An 18,200-nucleotide genomic window follows, 5' to 3' on the forward strand; every position below is an offset into this window, starting at 1 on the left:
GCAGCAATAAAAGATAATGGGTGCTTTTTAGCAAACAGCTGCATGACTGAGGTATAATGTCCGAAAATAGACTAGAAGTGACCTAAACACATGTAGATATTGCTATTCTTTTTTCTTTCTTTTTTTAAAGCTGCTAATCTTTTTATATGGAGAGAGGACAGTGGTGACAACCTATGATTATGGACTAAAACATACTGACTGGTTTGCTGTCCTTTTCTTCTGCTGCCTTTTCAGCACCAAACAGCAATGATAGCATTTAGCAGCTAACAGATTGGGGGGCCCTCAGAAAGAATAGAAATCAACAGAGAGAAGGGTGAATATTGAATATAATTAATTTAAAAAATATATAATTGGGGTTATTTATGTCCTTTCATCCTTGAAATAAAAATCTTAAAACTGTTCATGTTGGTTAGCATCTGTTGGAAATTGAAGGTTGAGGGATAATCTGCTGTATTTTCAAGCAGTTTCTGCTGCCCCCAAGTGGCCAAACAGGAAGCCAGCAGCCTATAACTACATAATCAAGGCCTTTGTTCTAATATTAAATGTTTTTCAAAGGTGATTTCCTGAACTCTATCATTTTTTCCCTTTTACTTTAGTAAAGTATTTTTACTGAAACAAAATTATGTCCTAGACTAAAAAAAAAAAGAAGGTTATATCCCCTAAATACCAGATTCCATTAAATTCTATATTTTACATTGTTATTATGTAACAAAACATGTGACTAAATTATTTAAAGTCAGCATTTTAGGTCTAAATGTTTTTGAGTGCACAGAAAATAATAATTAATATCAAATTCCAAAGTGTACCTGGGGAGTAAAAATGAGCACAGTCACTATAGAAGCAAAACATGCATTAAAAACAAGGCATTAAAAACAAGGTGTTTACGGGTCACCCCGGGGAACTCAGTCATTTGAAATTCAAAGCTTGCAATATGTATTTAAAGAACCCACAGTGCACTGTCTGACTGACAGCAGCAGACACCTATTGGCTGGCACTGTCTGGCAGAAGGTGTATTTAAATTGGCTGCTGTGCTCGAGTGTAGAGTGAACCAAAGCATACCACTACACCAAAGACATGTCACTTCCTTTCTCCTTTGCTTTAAAGCACCATCTCTGCCTCTTTCCCTTGTGATCTAAAGAGCATTAAAGTTCACCCACTCTCCCTCTTTTCTTCCTGTCTGTACTCTTTCTTCACGCAGCGCCGCTAGCTGTGTGTGATCTGGAGGTGTGACACTTTCCCAGTAGCCCACAGGTATCTGTTACCCAGCCAGGAGTCTTGGCATGCTGCCCGCAGCCCTACCTGTCTCTGAGGGCACAATAGAGGGATCCCATGTGAGGATCTCCAGTCTCCTCCTGCCAGACTCTGTCCCCTCTCTGCCACAAGTGATCGTTCTTTTCATGTCAGCTGAGAGAAGCAGCAGACTCGGCTCATTACCAGCTCTTCCCTCTCAAGCTATCAACATGTCTGTTGCATACCTGGGGTTTCAAATGGCTAATATGTATTCATCTAATTGTACTTCCTGATAAGCAGAAGAAGATGGATGGATGGATGGATGGATGGATGGATGGATGGATGGATGGATGGATGGTCCATCCATCAATTCATCCAAAATATGAGTACAGAATTCTGGTGCTTATGGTGCCACATCACAGCAGGTCCATCACTGTTTTGGCCAGGAATTGGGGGGCGGGGTTCTCCCAAACCAAAAAAGGGACTTTAGCCCACAGAAATTATGTGTAAAACTAAATAAAGTACAGTAAACTAAACATTGAAACAATTTGGGGAAAGGCAAGAAACAGAAGCACCACAGTGTTTAGTTTGAGTGTTAATTTTGCCTACATTGGTGCCATCTAGTGGGTTTAACCTGTAAGTACCATCAAGTGTGAGATACTAGAGTCGTGTCAGGAATGGGGATAAATCACATGGTAATTTGGGGATTTTAATTATATTATTTTCCATGGAATTGGGATGATACATATGCATACATGTTAAATGACTTATAAAATACAAGATCTGAGTACAAAAGTTTGAAGTTATTTTGGATTTTCTCTAATCCACACAGGACCGAAAGTATACATGCAGGGTGATACATACACCTCAACAAGTTGCATCTCACCCAGATATTTGGTAGCAATCGACAAGTTTCTAGAAAAATTATAGCTGGATTCTTGGCTGAATTGGTAGAGTTCATTTAAATTGATTGTTTTACTGGCTCAGACCCGGCTTTTAAACGTAGTCCACAAATTTTAAATAGGATTGAGCTTTGGGCTGTGGGAAGACTGTTCCCAAAGCTAGATGTGAGTTTTCTTTAGCCATCCCAAAAGCAGTTTTCATGTATGTTTGGGATTATTGTCCGGCCACTTAGTTGTGTCCAAGTTTCACCATCTAGCTGCTCTTTTTCTTATCCATGAAGAACAGCAGAGAAGCTGTTACCAGATCAAAGGCAAAAAGCAGGCACATGGTCACAAACATTCACTTCCTGTTACTATTTACTAGGAGCAGTTTGCTCCTCGAGTTTCAGCGTCACTTCATTCACACTCTCTTTCCATCTTCCTTGAACATTTCATCAACATTTCCAACATGAGGCGCTTCTGTTGTGAAATCCTGTCTGTACTGAGAGTGGACAGTTTCCCCTTCAAGCCTGCAAGAGAGTCAGGGGATTTTTTTAAAGGGGTAAAGTTAGGACATTGAACCAGAATAACCCTGCATTCTGAATTAGACAAGCTGGCAGTAATGTGTGAACATCCTGCTCAGCTGAACTGGGACTTTAAAGACTCAGTATTTCAGATAAAGCATCCAAGCAAGTATCCTCACAAAAGAGTATGACTCCTAATACTCAAGATGACTTTCAAAATAAAATTACTCCATAAGAAACTGAAAATCATTTTTATAGTAGATATGGGAAATATGATTATTATACTACAGTAGCAGAAACAAATTGTGCACAAAATATTAAGTGCATTGTTTTTTTGTGTAATACATTTTATTCTAAATAAACAGAGTGGTACACTCCATGAGTAAACTGTACTTTTTAAAAAGTGTAGATTTTGGGTTTTCTTAAAAAAATAAATCATCCAACAAACATAATAATTCAAACAGTGTTCTGATGCTGGTGATGAGCCAGCATTTAATTCATTTGGATACAGCATTACCTCATTTCCTTTGAACTAATGCACCTTTACATGCTATAACATCACAGTGAGCCAAAGATTACACCTCCGCAAACCTTAAGTATAGATTTCATCATGTCACGCTGATTATTCTTGGTTGTACTTTGAGTGCCATAAAATTGGGCAATCACCTGAACATGACGTGTTCAGTTAAAAATGATCCGATCAATGTCCAGTGCAACGTGGTATCTGAATGTAGGTGGGAGTGTGCAACTAAACCCAACGTGTGACACATTTTCAATAGATTGTCAGTTATTCAGTTTTTCTTATATAGTTATTCTGTAAAGCTTTGATCTTATTGTCCTTTATGCAGAATCTTGCTGTTTCCTGTAGCCAACATTTATTTGATCATATGGGTCCATTTAAAATGCATGAAGGCTGATAAATAGGCCCCACGGGTCCATCTGCTGAATCCAGGGTCCCAGTGTATTAACCAGCAGAGGAATCTGAGCTAAGCCCATGTTTCCTCATCTGGCCTCCAAATGTGTTGCATCCAACAAAACTGCATTAGCACTCAATTCACATTTTAATAACACGTACCAAAATAGAAATAAGCATTGACACTGGCAAGCAGATCCGAACCAGAGCCACACATCTGGCTCCGATGAGCGACTGGCAAACGCAGGCCTGTTTATCTGCTGGTAGACCACTGACGTACGGCACTGTTCAAGCCTTTACAACAGTCAGAAATCAATTAAGAGAGGTTACGTGTGGGTCAAATGTCTTGCAGTCATTTTTAAGAAATCCCCTAATCTTTCTTAGACGTTGCATGAGAGCAAATATACAGCTGGCCTCCCTGCATTGTGAGAAAATACTTTGACGGTGAATTAAAAAGGCCCTGGAGTGACTTTTTTTTTAAACTTCAACTCAATCTTCATTTTAACAATCACTGGGTAATTAAGACTGTGAAACTGTGAAATGACTTACAATTTGGGGGGTTTATGTAGCATCACACTAACAAACAGCTGATGAACATTAGGAACACTAGTTTTTCCCATGTGGTGACAAAAACCAGTCTGCTGTGAAAATGGCCTCAGTTTTTTAATATTTAACTCAAACGTGCATTGTGTGGTTTGTATATACACTCTAACTCCACAAACTGAAATCCTGTTTGTCCCTTCAGGCTTCTGCCAGTAGTTACTGTCCCCACACTGAATGATAAGATAATGTTTTGCTTTCAACAACAAAATACAAACATTTATTTACTGCATGAAACATAATGATACTTAGGTGTGTGTGTGTGGACTCATTTGGCCATATTTCATGCTGTATTGCCAATTATTTTCCTTTAATCTCAGTGCATTGGTGAACTGTTGCAGGTCCCATGTAGATGATGTGGGTTTGAGCTAATCAAGCCGGCTCACATAGATCCCGAAAAACGTGCCAAGTCTGAGCCTGCGCAAGACTGATTTACTGCACTCAGACCCCAAAGGGTCTCCAAAAGCCAACAGCTACAATATTTTTCATCAGGTTGGCTTTGTGATAATTGGAAATGATTAATTAAATAGACGTTTGCTGGGAAGCGTAACCGCTAAAGCAAAATATCATGTAATATAATAGGGAATCGTAGAGGGGCCAAATAATATTTTTAAAATGACAGTTTTACCTGTAATGTTGCAGTTGGTATTATATTTAAAGGATTCACATGACCAAACCAAACAGTTTGGATTTTTTTAAATTACCACAAACTACCAGGAACAACAGCCTTCTGGACCACTGACTGTTATGATGATTTATACAAAATATAATTTAAAAGGCAGTACGTTGTCATTAGTGTATTGTACTTGGAGACTGTAGGGGAAAAGGTGAAGAGGCTTTCATGTATTTCCTTTTCCTAGGACCCATGGTAAAGAAGTGCAGCCATATTCAGTGTAGACTACTCACAGCTTTGGAGCCACTGTTTCTGCTGTTGTATTAAAAATATGTACATTTTAAAAAGTGTCGTCACTGAACTTGAATGGCTGCTGAAAGGAGATGAAACCATGGGCTGAACTGTGTCACCGCCTGCTCATGTGACAGCTGATTTCAGAGGAATTCCCCGACCAAACTTTTACCCCGTTTACCTTTGCCCTACAAGCAGTTGCGACGCTACGTCACAGCGCTTGGCTAGATCTCGCGATAGCTGCTGCGCATAAAAACCGCCACAGCCTGCTCGCGCAGTATCAGTCAGCTCATTGACCGTTTGGAAATAGTTAAGTTACTCGGTAAGTGTCCACTGGTATCTGTTTCATTATGTGTTTTAACTGCTGTTTAATACAGTTGCATTGCCTTTCTATCGGTAGAAGGTTCACTTGAGCGTTTATTATTATGTAGCTAACTATGAGAAACTTTAAAGAACCTAATACGGAAGTAACAACCTCCAGTTTATCTGCTGTAAAATGTCGTGATTCTACGTGTTTGTTGTTTTCTTGAACTAAATCGCATTTTCTTTGTCTGCAGGTTTATCTGGACAGAAATGGCAACCGCTGAAGTTATTCCAACTCAGGTGAGTTAGTTTTTGCCCTCAGGTACTGTAGTTTTAAGTACATTTCGTGAAACTATGCTTTCAAATGTCTTATGTGGTTTACAATTTTAAAACCATGGGTTTACGCCGATAGCCCGTCACAAAATAGCACTCCGTAATGTTTAAAGGAGTTCGGAGACTTATACGTTAACTGTTTTCTTTCTGTTGGCTTTACAGAGTGTGGTGGAGAGGGTCGCCAGCCTTCCTCTGATCAGCTCCACCTATGGCTTGGTGTCCAGTGTGTACTCCAGCACAAAGGACAACCACCCGTACATCAAGACTGTGTGTGAGGCCGCGGAGCAAGGAGTCCGCACCATCACCTCAGTGGCTCTCACCACTGCTTCACCCATCATCGACAAGCTGGAGCCTCAGAGTAAGAACCATTCATCCGTCTGTAGGCGTGGTATTAGAGGTGGGAGGAGGTCAGAGTGAAACTGCAGGGATGATTAAACTGAGTCACGCTTTGTCTTTTCAAGTCAGGCCGTTGAGGCATTGTGACCTTTCACCCACTTATTATAATCAGGCAGAAATAAGCATCATAGCTTCTGATACGGTTTAGATTTTATACTTGTTTTACTTTTAAGCAACATTTACTTACTTTATTTAATCTTAAGCATTCTTTTGTTTTTTCTTCTATAGTTGCCATGGCCAATGATCTTGCCTGTAAAGGTTTGGACAAGATTGAGAAAACCCTGCCGATGCTTCACCAGCCCTCTGAGCAGGTATGCATTGATTCATCAGCAAGCTCAATTTCACAATGTGAAATGTGCTAATCTCCTCGGTTATCAGCCGTGACCTTTGTCCCATTTTTCACAATTGCTGTTTCCTCACAAACTTTAAACTCATCCTTTGCTGCAATCACTAAAATAAAAATGCATGTGGATCTCCCCAGATTGTGTCCAATGCCAAGGATGTAGTAACCACTGCTAAAGATGTCGTGACGGGCACAGTCTCAGACACTCTGACCAGCGTTGTGGAGATAACCAGGGGCGCGGTGCACGGTGGGGTGGACAAGACCAAATCTGTCGTCAACGGCAGCGTGAGCACTGTACTGGAGAGCAGAGTGGCACGGCTCATCAGCAGCGGAGTCGACACAGCCCTGAGTACATCCGAGAGTCTGGTGGAGCAGTACTTACCTATGACTGAGGCTGAGCTGGGTGAGTGGAATCAAAAGACAAAGAAAAAAATGCCTCTATAGATTTTTCTTTAAATATTTAAGGAAATACTTCTAATGATTTACTTTTTACATATAATTTAAAAGGTGGATTTGTCTCCAGTTTGTTTTTCAGATAAACAGAATACAAATAAAAGCTAGCGAGATTAAGCTTGTGTGTGTGACAAGATGTGACAAAGTTCAGTTAGTGGTCCAGTTTCCAGAAAAGCTGACCGGATCACATTATGTGTGTAAATTTGCATTAGTGCCTTCATATAAAAAGAGCTGATCAGGCTGAGCTGTGGTGTTTTGAGGCTTATGAAACAGTCTTGATACTAGGATTCTTTCAACTGATCTCTTCTCACGGTCTGAACAAGTACAACTAATGTTTTTACACTTGTCCACACTTTAGGTTTTAAGAAAAACAAAAAAAACAAGACAACTTTATATAGTTTGTTGTTTGACTGGGATTTTCCATGTTTCCCTGCCTTATAACAGAGCTGGAGGCAAAAACTGTGAAAAGCTTTGACAACAAGGAGCCGAACTACTACGTCCGCCTGGGCTCTCTCTCCACCAAGCTCCGCAAGAGAGCGTACAGCAGAGCCATGGTCCAGATACGAGATCGCAAGCAGCGCTGCATGGAGTTCATTTCTGAGCTGAACTCCACTGTTGACCTGGTGGGCCTCCTCCACACACACACACACACACACACACACACGCTCTCTCTAACATAATGAGCAAGGAACAAGATTCACAGGAAGGGACTTTTTGTTTTTTGGAGGGGAGGTTATGACATTTACTCTTTTATTCCTGGATATCAAAGGAATGTTCGTTATACAAACACCCAGTATGTTTTAAAGTCACATATACAGTATTTAGACCATTTTTGAATATTTAACCCTTAAAAAGCGATGACACAACACATTCACTGACATCAGTAAATGCCACACTGTTTGCCAGCATCAGTCATCATGCCAATATTGGTTCATTTTATTATCCAGATGATAGAGCCATTCTGTCCTTTCACTGCTTTTGGACTTAAAAAAAAAAAACCGTTTCCTGTGTTTTTCTTCAGATTGAGGTTGGCAGAAAGAACATTGACAGTGCTAACCAGATGGTGAACAAGAAGTTGAATTCCCTGGTTGCATGGAAGTCCAGTAGTCCAAACCAGGAGAACTGTCATGAGGCAGAGGTAAAGATTTACATTGAGATAAAATATTATCCATAAGATTCACTTATGATAGAGTACACAGCACTTATCTTATTGAATTAAAGTGGGAAAATAATGCAAATTAATTCAGATCTGTTCCTCTCCATCTATGCAGGTAATTGAGTCCCGCACTTTGACCCTAGCGCGTTCCCTCACCCAGCAGCTTCAGACCACCTGCCTTGTCCTCGTCTCCAGCCTGCAGGGTCTCCCCAACCACATCCAGCAGGAGGCGCTGTCCCTCGGCTACTCTGCCTCACAGGTGTACGCCAACTTCAGCAAAGCTAAGGCGCTGGGAGACCTGCCAGACACAGGGTTGACCAGCAGCAGAGTTCAGCTGAGCAAAATGAAAGAGTCCCTGGACAACGTCATGGATTATCTGATCAACAACACGCCACTCAACTGGCTGGTGGGACCTTTCTATCCACGGATGGCTCCCGAGCCCACTCCCATACCAGCATCTGAAGACAGCAGCACCTACACCACATCCTCCAGCTCTTCTACACAGGGACAGAGGGAGGAGCCCATGGAGGTGGAATCCCTGTAGTGATCCATTACAATTTAAAGCTTAATATTCTGAATTTTGTGGCAATATTTGACAGCTTTGTATGCAAACTTTTACTTTATATTTTTTAAAATCTCAACTGTATTAGCACAGAACCTGAAATGTAATTCCACAGTACCAAGAAAGTACATTTTATTAACTTGAGAATATTGAACTTTAATTGCGCAATTTCATTCTCCACAATTATCATACAAATCATTTATCTAGAACAATAAACCTGTGCTTGCTTCAGTATAAACGTGTGAAATCTGTTCAGAGTTTGCATCAAGTTATTGGGGACTAATACTTGCTTTTAGTTTTACTATCATGAAATGTGTGTAAGCCATTACCTAGGCAGGGGCTAGCCCATACTACCTTCAGTTTAACCTGTACACTGATGGCATTTAAAGACATTCCTAAATAGGTTAATTACCCAATAACACTGGTCCCCATTTGGTTTCTATTACACAACATTTGCTCCACGTGGTACATTTAAGGAAAAACAAACTAACACCTCAGCTGCACATTTGAAATACCATCATACAAATAATTTGGCACTTAGTCATGAATTAACACTTAATCTTTTATTATTAGTTTTAAAACCCACACAAATGCATTGTAAATACACTGTTCAGCTGAACACGTATAATAGAAACTTCTTGAAGTTAAATGCGTTTCTGAGCTCCATCTGGACAGACATCCTGGACACGGGGATATTTGGGTTTCTTCGGTCATCTGTCGCAGCCACTCCGCTGTGACAGATAATCTATCAGACTCTGAAAAGTGAAATAACAGTTTCAAATGGAGTTTCTATGTACAGTTTGTAATGAAGTGGGCCTTCTCCTACCGAGAGCTTCTTAATCTGGCACCGCGCCACGTCATCCAGCATGTCCCAGTTAATGTCATCTTTAGTCTCTTCAGAAAAGCTCACCATCTATGAAGAGAAACACTTGACTTGTGAAAAACATCAATGTCTAGAATCTGTTAAACCACAGGACCTCAGCTCACATAAGGAACACTTTATTCAAAAATCTGACTCCATACACTGAACTCAAGAACAAGGACAAACTCCTTAGTTTTAGGCCAAGTTGGACTCTGAAATGTAGAGAAAGAAAAAAAAAAAAAGTACCAGCCCCTGTGCTGTGGTTACAGCGATATGTGCAGTAGAGCCTGCTGTAGAACAGTGCAGATCACCAGCAGAGACCACAGACCTGCGGGTCAACACAGAACTCACATCAGTACATTTTAATGAGAGCTGACAGTATTTGTACTCGCCAACTATTTAAAAACAACGTAGGAGCTAAACTTCACAGTTTAGAGCATTAAAAATATAAAATAAATAGTTTTAGCCAGAAACAAAACATATGCAGTACATGTTTCTGATCGAACAAAGGCGTCAAACAGACCTGAGTTTAAGTCTGGACTGGCTCAGCGGGGACAGGTCGTTGGTCTTGCAACTTGCCAAGCGGCGAGTTCTCTTGCTTATGACTGAGGAGGGTCTGCTGCAATTAGAGTGCTGGTGTTACAGCTGAACGGCCTTTCATTTTACCTGGTTGTTTGCATACTCCACTCCCCGTGTAGAACAAGTGGTTTTTTCCATGCCAACTAAAAAGCAGCAATGGCCAACCCCACATTTAAAAGTGCTCAGCGAGGGTTTTATGACCTGCTCAGACTGACGCTGGTGACCAACAAAAATTCAGTCAGGGGTTCTCTTGGGGGTCTTGGTATGTTACCAAGGTGGTACCATCAAAGAGTCAATATATCCTACTATATGTCATTTTCCTCTGATGATCTAAACTCTGTTCACAAACTAATGAGCTCCATTGATGTCATTACCTCCTGGGTATCTAGAAATCTTTGAGAACTCTTGGCAGGTGGAAGTAATGACAAACATACCAGTTAAGAAGAAAACCAGTTCAACTAACACTGGATCAGGCCTTGATCGGGTTCAGAGCAGTAAATAACCATGCACTATGTGACTTTGAGCCTAATCCTTACATGAGATTTCCAGTGCTGTTACTACAAACTAATGTCCTCGTCCTTTTAGTCTCCTTCACTCCCTAAACACAAAGACACAAAACAAGAAGACAGAAAATAAAGAAATGTAAACGATTGCTTTTATTCCCCAGAGATCGTGGGGTTTTTTTTTTTAATGAGGACTGGAAAGTTTAAAATCACAGTGACAGCCATGCCTGTGCAAATACACCTGCTGCATCACCTACCTTTGAGGTTTTGGATGAGACCCTGTGGGTTGGGGCAGACTGGTCTGGTGAATCAGTGGGTTTAGCTGCAAAAATACGAGTATAAATAATGGCAGCTAAACAAACCCAAAATAACTTGGAGAGATTGAGGTTTGTGTCTTTACCTATGACAAGATCAATTGTTAACCTCACTGGACAAAATGGAAAAATGTAGTTTGATTTCACCTCTTTTACTGGTTATCTGTTTGCGGGGCTGGGGTACCTCACCACACTCATTCTGCAAAAGGTCCAAGTACAACATATGATTAATAAAAACAATAAAAATATAGACAGCAGATTATAACCAGAAACCCAACTCACCTTACTGGCTATTGATTCCTCACTGGCGAATTCCTCCTCTACAAGAGAAAACAGTCGGTAGTTGTTGTTCATGTAAGACGCTCAAAAATAACAAAAATCACAGAGGACTCACCGCTTATTAAATCCCCTATGAGGGTGTTTTGAAGAGAAGGAGGCATCTTCATCAGCTCCACTTTGAATACTTTTTCCACTGTGGCCAGCGTGTTCTCCATTTTGGCCTCCATCTCGTTTACGCGCTCTTGGGCTGTAAGGAAAAATGAATGGACGTCAGAAATGAAGTATGAAGCTTTACGTGGGTGCGGCTGCAGCGAGGCTGCACCTCACCTTCTTTCTCAAACTGTTGGATGAATAGAGCCAGCTTGCTGCGCCGCATTTCCCGGCTCAGCTCTTCTTTACTCTGCACGCTTCTTGTGTTTTTCGTCCGCCGCGACGCCATCTCCCCACGCTGCTTCGGTGGACTCGAGTTTGCGATCAAATAACTAGACAGCCGAACACCTGACACCGCAGCACTTTTAATGAAGATATCCATGCGCGCAGCGGGGTGGAAGTAATGAGGTTATTCTGACCGTGTTGCTTGGCGAAAGGATACACTTCACAGTGATCAGCCACAAAACTTGAACTAATGTTAAAGAAACTAACTGTAATCAGAATTTGCAACATTTTTTTTATTTCACCACTGGGTGGCAGTGTTTTACAAGACATTGTTTTATGAAATGGACATCCAGAAAAGTATTCACTTGATTTACTCAAGAGTTTGTAATTGTCACTTTTCAGATTTTCAGGTTTCACTTTAGAAGTTTGTTGAAAAACAGCAAACAAACCTCTGTGATTGTGACCTTTGTGAATCTGACATGTTCCAGATTCACAAATCTGACATGTTTATGTATAATCCGGATTATACATAACTTTCCATATGTATGTCTTACTCTCCAAAATTGTACAGGAAATCTGTCTTCAAAAAAACAGTCTTAGTCCAACACAACGGAAATAGGAAAAACGAAAACACAAATAGGAAAAAACACAACGGAAGTGTTTCTGGGGATAACCCGCGATCATTTCATATCGGGTAAATTACCAAATACAAGCTTTCTAACATAAGTATTTTCATTATTTACTAGACTATCATTGTGGTTTCTGATGAGTGCAAAACCACATAGTTGCATGCATTGTGGGCTTCCTGTCGTGCTTTCTAAGTTAGCAAGCTCTAAAGTAGAAATACTGAAATGTTTATGTTTATTTTGTGGGCAGAAAGAACGATAATCCATTGAGTCCGGACTTTATTCCATCTATTTTTAACTACGTTTCATCTCCAGAGAAAAGGAGAACAAAAATGAGACTGGATGTGTTCAACAGAAGACAGAAAGCAAAGCTACAACGGATAGAGCAAATAAAGCTATCTGCAGAAGGCATCCCTCCAAGGTGAATATATCAAAGTCTTTCTGTTGCATGTTGATTTGGTCTCTTATTCTAACTGTCATACTTAAATTAATGTATGTAAAAGATCTTAATCTGTTCATCCCCACTTTATCCTACTCGGTAAAATTATAAACCACAACGTTTCTGCACAATTGGGTTCTAAGTTTAGTACAAGCTAGTAGTGGTATCATGTACTGTAGTAGTATACTGTAGGAATAGAATAATTGACACAAATGCGGTTTACATCTTAACACCTCCCTTACTACACTTCTTTTGTGTTTTCACCAGTCAACCAAGTGAATATCCCCAAGATAATAGCAAGAATCCTACTGCAGACCAAACTCCCATCTCACAGCTTTTGAAGGACTTCACCAATGAAGAACCTGGAAATGATGTCCAGCCTGTTCTCCATGAGAATGTTCTATTATGTAGCACTGAAACATGTGGTAAACGCCTCCAGTCTCTTGAGCAAGATTGCCAAGCTCTTAGGACTGAAAATGTGTTGCTGAAAGAAAAAACGAGTAACACTACACTGCATATTTTCAGTGTAGGGTTGATGTTCTTACTGGTTTACCAACATATACAATTCTCATTACAGTTTTTCGTTTTGTGGCTCCTTTTCTCCAACTTAAATCTTGTTAAACATGTTTTCAGCAGTACATGTCAACGTTAATGAAGCTTTGAATGAACTTGTCCTTTGACTTTTTGGATTTTTATTTCAAAATTGACTCAACCACTGTTTCAAAGCTTTTCAAACACTGTATCAGTGTGATGCATTGTAGACTGGTGCCAAGTCTAGTGTTGTGGCCTGACAGAGAATCCCTAAGACAATCTCTGCCATGTGCATTTCGGAAGAGCAGCTTTGAGAAGACTGTTTGCATCATAGATTGTTTAGAAATAGTTCTAGAGAAACCGAGTAGATTGTTATCCAGTGCTCAGTGTTACTCCTTGTACAAGTTACATCACACAGTAAAATATTTAATTGCAATTTGACCTCAAGGTTCCATTTGTTTCGTCTCCTCTGGATGGAAAAGATGAGATAAGATAACCTTTATTAGTCCCAAAGACCTGCGAAATCTCTCCGCCCCACACCGTGGGTGCCGCAGCCTGCCACTGAAGGAGCTGCTCAGTGCTGTTGGAGCTTCCTGCATGGGGTGGGAGATGTTGTCCAACAGGGATGACAGCTTAGCCGCCGTTCTCCTGTCACTCACCACCTCCACTGGGTCCAGAGGGCATCCTAGAACAGAGCTGGCCCTTCGGATCAGCCTGTTCAGTCTCTTCCTGTCCACCCCAGCAGACCACACCGTAAAAGATGGCTGAGGCCACCACAGAGTCATAGAAGGTCTTCAGGAGTGGGCCCTCCACTCCAAACGACCTGAGTCTCCGCAGCAGGTACAGCCTGCTCTGCCCTTTCCTGTAGAGGGCGTCCGACTTATGAGTCCAGTCCAGTTTGTTGTACAGATGAACGCCAAGGTACCTGTAGCTGTCCACAGTCTCGATGTCCATACCTTGGCTGTTCAGTGGTTGCAGTGGAGGATGTTTGTGCCTGCGGAAGTCTACCACCAGCTCCTTGGTTTTACTGGTGTTGATCTGGAGGTAATTCAGCTGGCACCAGTCCACAAAGTCTTGGGTCAGTCCTCTGTACTCCTTGTCGTCCCCATCAGTGATGAGGCCGACTATTGCAGAGTCATCAGAGAACTTCTGCAGGAAGCACTGGGTGGAGTTGTGGGAGAAATCTGCAGTGTAGATGGTGAAGAGGAACGGAGCCAGAACTGTTCCCTCTGGGGCCTCCGTACTGCAGACGACCCTGTCCAACACTCAGCCCTGAGTTCTCACATACTGTGGTCAGTCGGTGAGGTAGTCCAAAATCCAGATAGTGAGGTGATGGTCCACTCCAGAGATCTCCAGCTTGTCCTTCAGAACCGTGGGAAGAAAAGTGTTGAAGGCACTGGAGAAATCAAAGAACATGGTTCTCACAGAACACCAGGTGTCTAGCTTCTCTCAGGATACATATAAAAGAGTAATAGGAGTTCTCTGTCAACAGTACATGATCTTGCAAAGCACTGTCCCCATAACTTTCACAGACATAGACAGAGAAAATGATGTGACCTATCTAGACAAGATTGTGGGTGCATGTTGTGCGCTTACAAATGTATCTGAATCTGTGGTGCCCTTCCAGTGATGTAAATGAAAATGATGTGACTGATGATCTCAAACAACAAATACACATTATTAACTCTCACTTTTTGTTTGCTTATTGTGACTTGACTTTCGAAGGGAAAGCTTTACTTGTCCTACAAATATCAAAATAAGAGAATGGCAGATGCTCGCTATTTTTTGATCTTCACATCCATCTCAAATGATTTCCACTAACCACATTTCATATTCCTGATTGACAGATCAGAATCAAAATCAGAAAAACAGTTTTATTGCCTTTGTCACTGAACTCTACAAACTAGCCACTTGCTTCAGTAGTAAGGTGCAATATAAAACACTGAATTATATTAATAACAAAAATAGCATTAGCATAGCAATTTTAATTTAGGTTCGATGATCTTCCCCACTTGTGTGCGGCATTGGCAGAGGTTATGATACAGTTGGTCTTGCAGCAGTCAGAGGTGGGAAAGCTGGGAGGCCAGGATGATCTTTTGCAGATTTCTCTTTGTTATTTTGTTTAGAGTTGTTAAAAATGATGTCCTTGCTTTGCTGATACTCAACTTTCTTTGAAAACTCCTCACTTAGTATGGCCCACTTGCACTTCTTAGATGTAACAGCTATCTCTTCTTTTTTTCCACCGGTATGCTGCCATGTGCTGAGCAACACAGCTGACACATGTGAGCAGCTCTCACCAAGGCCAGCTGTGCAGTTACAGTGTGCTCCCAAGACAACCTGTCTTTTTCTCACTACTGCCCATGGCTTTAACTGCGGGTCATTAAGCCTTTGGGAATGTTGAACCTATAAATACAATTACAAATGTTAACAATCTTGGTTACGTACATCAAAAATGAAAAATTGCTACTGACAACCAGACGCGCGCAAATATACAACCAACATCAAGCACTCATACAAAATGACTGTAGCAACAAAGATATTGATGATAAATATTAAGATAAATAGATAAAAATGTACCTATTTTGTACCTATCTTGTTAAAGCTACAAATAAACATATAAGTATAAAAGGACAAGTATGTGGACAAATATATGTCATGGTGTAAAAAAGTGACAGGGTGCAGTGAGGCGTGATTAATTCTGTTCCACATGTGTGGACCTGACCCAAGTGGATGAATTAAAGAGTCTGATAGCAGCGGGAAGGAATGCCCTCCTGTAACGTTCCCTCAGACAGCGAGGTTGTGGGAACCTGTTGCTGAAACTGCTCTTCAGATTTGTTCTTAGATGGGGGTGGGATATATTTAATAAATCACAAGCTTAACAGGCCTTTTTCTGAGCCACTGAGAAGTCAACTACCTTCCACTGGTCACGTGACACCTTAAATAACCAACATCCACACAACTTAACCTTGTAGCTGTGTGTAAAGTGAATGTGCTTTTTGTCTTTCATCAGTTCAGAAAAAAACATGACTGATTATTCTGACTACTATATATTTATCGATTCTGTGACACTTAAACTAATGTCTTGTTAAAGTTGGCAGAGATTATTTTGAGAACAAATTTGATTTACAATAATGACTTGGCAATTAAAAAGAAAAGAAAAGAAAAAAAGAAAACAACACAAATGCTGCGTGCCTCAAACCTGTGGGAACAAGTTTTGCACTCTGCACAGAAAGAAAAATAATCAACAATTACGTGGATTAAAATAAACTTGCATTATCGTGAAACAGTAATGCCAGTAATCCTCTCGTTATTCATAAAGTCTGCTTTCACATTCACCACATGAAACTCGGTACTGTCTACATGACGCGCTAAACAAATGAGTCTACACATGCAGCACAAAGAGCTTATTCATGCCCGGGAGATCCTGCTACCCATCCTTGAAATGCCTTTAATTCAAAATATAACACCCTACCTTTTAATGTTAGTTTTTGTTGGTTCTCCTCTTAAATTTCCACAGGCTTTTTTTTGTTATTCTCTTTTTATTAAACAACCTATATAAACACAAATAATCCAAAATAAACATATAATCAAGAACAGACGTAAATAATAAAAAAATAAAAAAATAAAAATAAGAAAAACAGACGGGTGTACCCTCTAGTGTGTATGTACTCGCACACACATATTCACTCACACACCCATATTCTTAAGCATACATACACATACCTACTTACATATGTGTTCACTTGTAGTCTCATACATACTAACATATACATATAAACACATAACGATTCAGAAATGTGGCATATATAGTTACAGAGATTCAAACAAGATCGGGTCTCCTTAACCGGATGTAGTGTTTCCATTTACCCCAAATTTCACTAAATATATCAAACTGGAGTCTTTTAATGAAGGTAATTCTTTCCATTTTAAACATCCCATGTACAGTCTCATGCCAATCACCCAGTGATGGAATTTTCACACTAAGCCATTTCTTGGTAATAATTTTACGGGCAGCCAAACTCAGGATACCATACAACTGCTTAGACATTTTATCTACATTTACTGAGTATAAATATCCAAACAAAAGTTCGTCCCAATTAAAGGGAAGCTGCATACCAAAAATAATCTGCAACTCAGAGTGGATCAATACCCAAAAAATGTTGATCCTTGGGCAAGACCAGAACAAATGAAAATGTTTTACTCCTTGGGCCCCACAATTTCTCCAGCAATTAGAGTGATTAAAATAATGTTTACTTTGTGCAGGGGTAATAAAAAACCTACAGATACTCTTCCAACCGTAACATCTCCATGTATTAGAACTAGAAATTCTCCACTGAAAAGCGCACTGCTCATACCAAATGTTATCTGATATTGCTATATTTGTTTCATTTTCCCATTTTTTTTTTGATGTAGGTAGTATTCCACTTCTTAACCTCTTGTATACCCTTGTACAATCTTGAAATCACCTTAAGGCCTGTGTCAGCCTGATAAGCCTTGACAAATATACTCAGAACAGGTAAAGAAAAAAGATCTGTTCTCTTAGGTATAAAATTATATAGATGATGCCTAATTTGTAAGAACCTAAAAAAGTCCGTTTTACTTAACTGGTATTGATCTTTTATTGATTGGAAGTCCCTAAGAATTCCCTTATCGTAAAACATACAATATGCCGTTAAACCTTGTCCAGACCATTTTTTATATCTTACGTCTAATTCATTAGGTAAAAAATCACTGTCAAAAGCGCACCATCTTAAAATCCTAACCTCTTCAATCCAATCATTCTTATTAAGAAATTGTAACCAGAGTTTTAAAGGTAGGTTAATCCATTGGTTTCCTTGATGGATTTGTTTTTTAATAAGTGTCACATCCCCTAGAATTGCCTGAATTGGAGAATCTTTTAAGGTCACTGTTTCTAGTTCTTTCCATCTCGCTTGATAATCTACATTACACCAACACACTAATGTCCTCAATTGAGCAGAAATATAATAGTCTTTCAAACATGGGAACCCCAACCCTCCTTTGTCTTTAGCCAACTGAATAGTTTGGTACTTAATCCGTGGTTTTTTCCCCTGCCATATAAACCTAGAGATTATT

The 18,200-nt window shown here is 40.2% G+C and overlaps 2 protein-coding genes and 1 pseudogene across 3 annotated transcripts; 2 read left to right on the plus strand and 1 right to left on the minus strand.

The window, feature by feature from the left end:
- The first annotated feature begins 5,282 nt into the window (after positions 1 to 5,282).
- plin2 (perilipin 2) lies at positions 5,283 to 8,836 on the plus strand. Its single transcript, XM_085267148.1, has 8 exons — positions 5,283 to 5,374; positions 5,610 to 5,655; positions 5,851 to 6,046; positions 6,313 to 6,395; positions 6,566 to 6,830; positions 7,325 to 7,503; positions 7,902 to 8,018; positions 8,152 to 8,836. Exons 2-8 carry the CDS (start codon positions 5,626 to 5,628, stop codon positions 8,578 to 8,580), a joined length of 1,299 nt encoding a protein of 432 aa, XP_085123274.1. The 5' UTR covers positions 5,283 to 5,374; positions 5,610 to 5,625; the 3' UTR covers positions 8,581 to 8,836.
- A 292-nt stretch (positions 8,837 to 9,128) lies between these two features.
- cdca9 (cell division cycle associated 9) lies at positions 9,129 to 11,699 on the minus strand. 2 transcript variants are annotated; one of them, XM_085267150.1, is made up of 10 exons: positions 11,463 to 11,699; positions 11,251 to 11,382; positions 11,139 to 11,176; positions 11,004 to 11,055; positions 10,800 to 10,864; positions 10,576 to 10,637; positions 9,984 to 10,076; positions 9,707 to 9,788; positions 9,425 to 9,511; positions 9,129 to 9,353 (listed from the first exon to the last, which is right to left on the minus strand). In XM_085267150.1, the coding sequence occupies exons 1-10, from the start codon at positions 11,665 to 11,667 to the stop codon at positions 9,309 to 9,311; spliced, it is 861 nt and encodes a 286-aa protein (XP_085123276.1). In that variant the 5' UTR covers positions 11,668 to 11,699; the 3' UTR covers positions 9,129 to 9,308. The 2 variants fall into 2 exon arrangements, with proteins under 2 accessions (XP_085123276.1, XP_085123275.1); XM_085267149.1 differs by having other exon boundaries at positions 9,130 to 9,353; positions 9,984 to 10,079; positions 11,463 to 11,694.
- Positions 11,689 to 13,592, plus strand: LOC146580403 (uncharacterized; annotated as a pseudogene).
- The last annotated feature ends 4,608 nt before the right edge of the window (positions 13,593 to 18,200 follow it).

The sequence above is a fragment of the Mchenga conophoros genome, linkage group LG3 (assembly GCF_057382185.1).
Source record: "Mchenga conophoros isolate Kocher_MC1m ecotype Shallow Benthic linkage group LG3, M_conophoros_male_GT1.1, whole genome shotgun sequence".
Lineage (NCBI taxonomy): Eukaryota > Metazoa > Chordata > Actinopteri > Cichliformes > Cichlidae > Mchenga > Mchenga conophoros.

What these genes read in the sequence shown, in the direction of transcription:
- plin2 (XM_085267148.1), top strand. Translation starts at nt 5,626, where the DNA reads ATGGCAACCGCTGAAGTTATTCCAACTCAG. An exon ending in CGACAAGCTGGAGCCTCAGA is followed by an intron (nt 6,047 to 6,312) that starts GTAAGAACCATT and finishes TTTCTTCTATAG; the next exon opens with TTGCCATGGCCAATGATCTT. An exon ending in TGAACTCCACTGTTGACCTG is followed by an intron (nt 7,504 to 7,901) that starts GTGGGCCTCCTC and finishes GTTTTTCTTCAG; the next exon opens with ATTGAGGTTGGCAGAAAGAA.
- cdca9 (XM_085267149.1), bottom strand. Translation starts at nt 11,667, where the DNA reads ATGGATATCTTCATTAAAAGTGCTGCGGTGTCAGGTGTTCGGCTGTCT. An exon ending in AGGAATCAATAGCCAGTAAG is followed by an intron (nt 11,056 to 11,138) that starts GTGAGTTGGGTT and finishes GACCTTTTGCAG; the next exon opens with AATGAGTGTGGTGAGGTACC. An exon ending in TAACCACAGCACAGGGGCTG is followed by an intron (nt 9,512 to 9,706) that starts GTACTTTTTTTT and finishes TTCTCTTCATAG; the next exon opens with ATGGTGAGCTTTTCTGAAGA.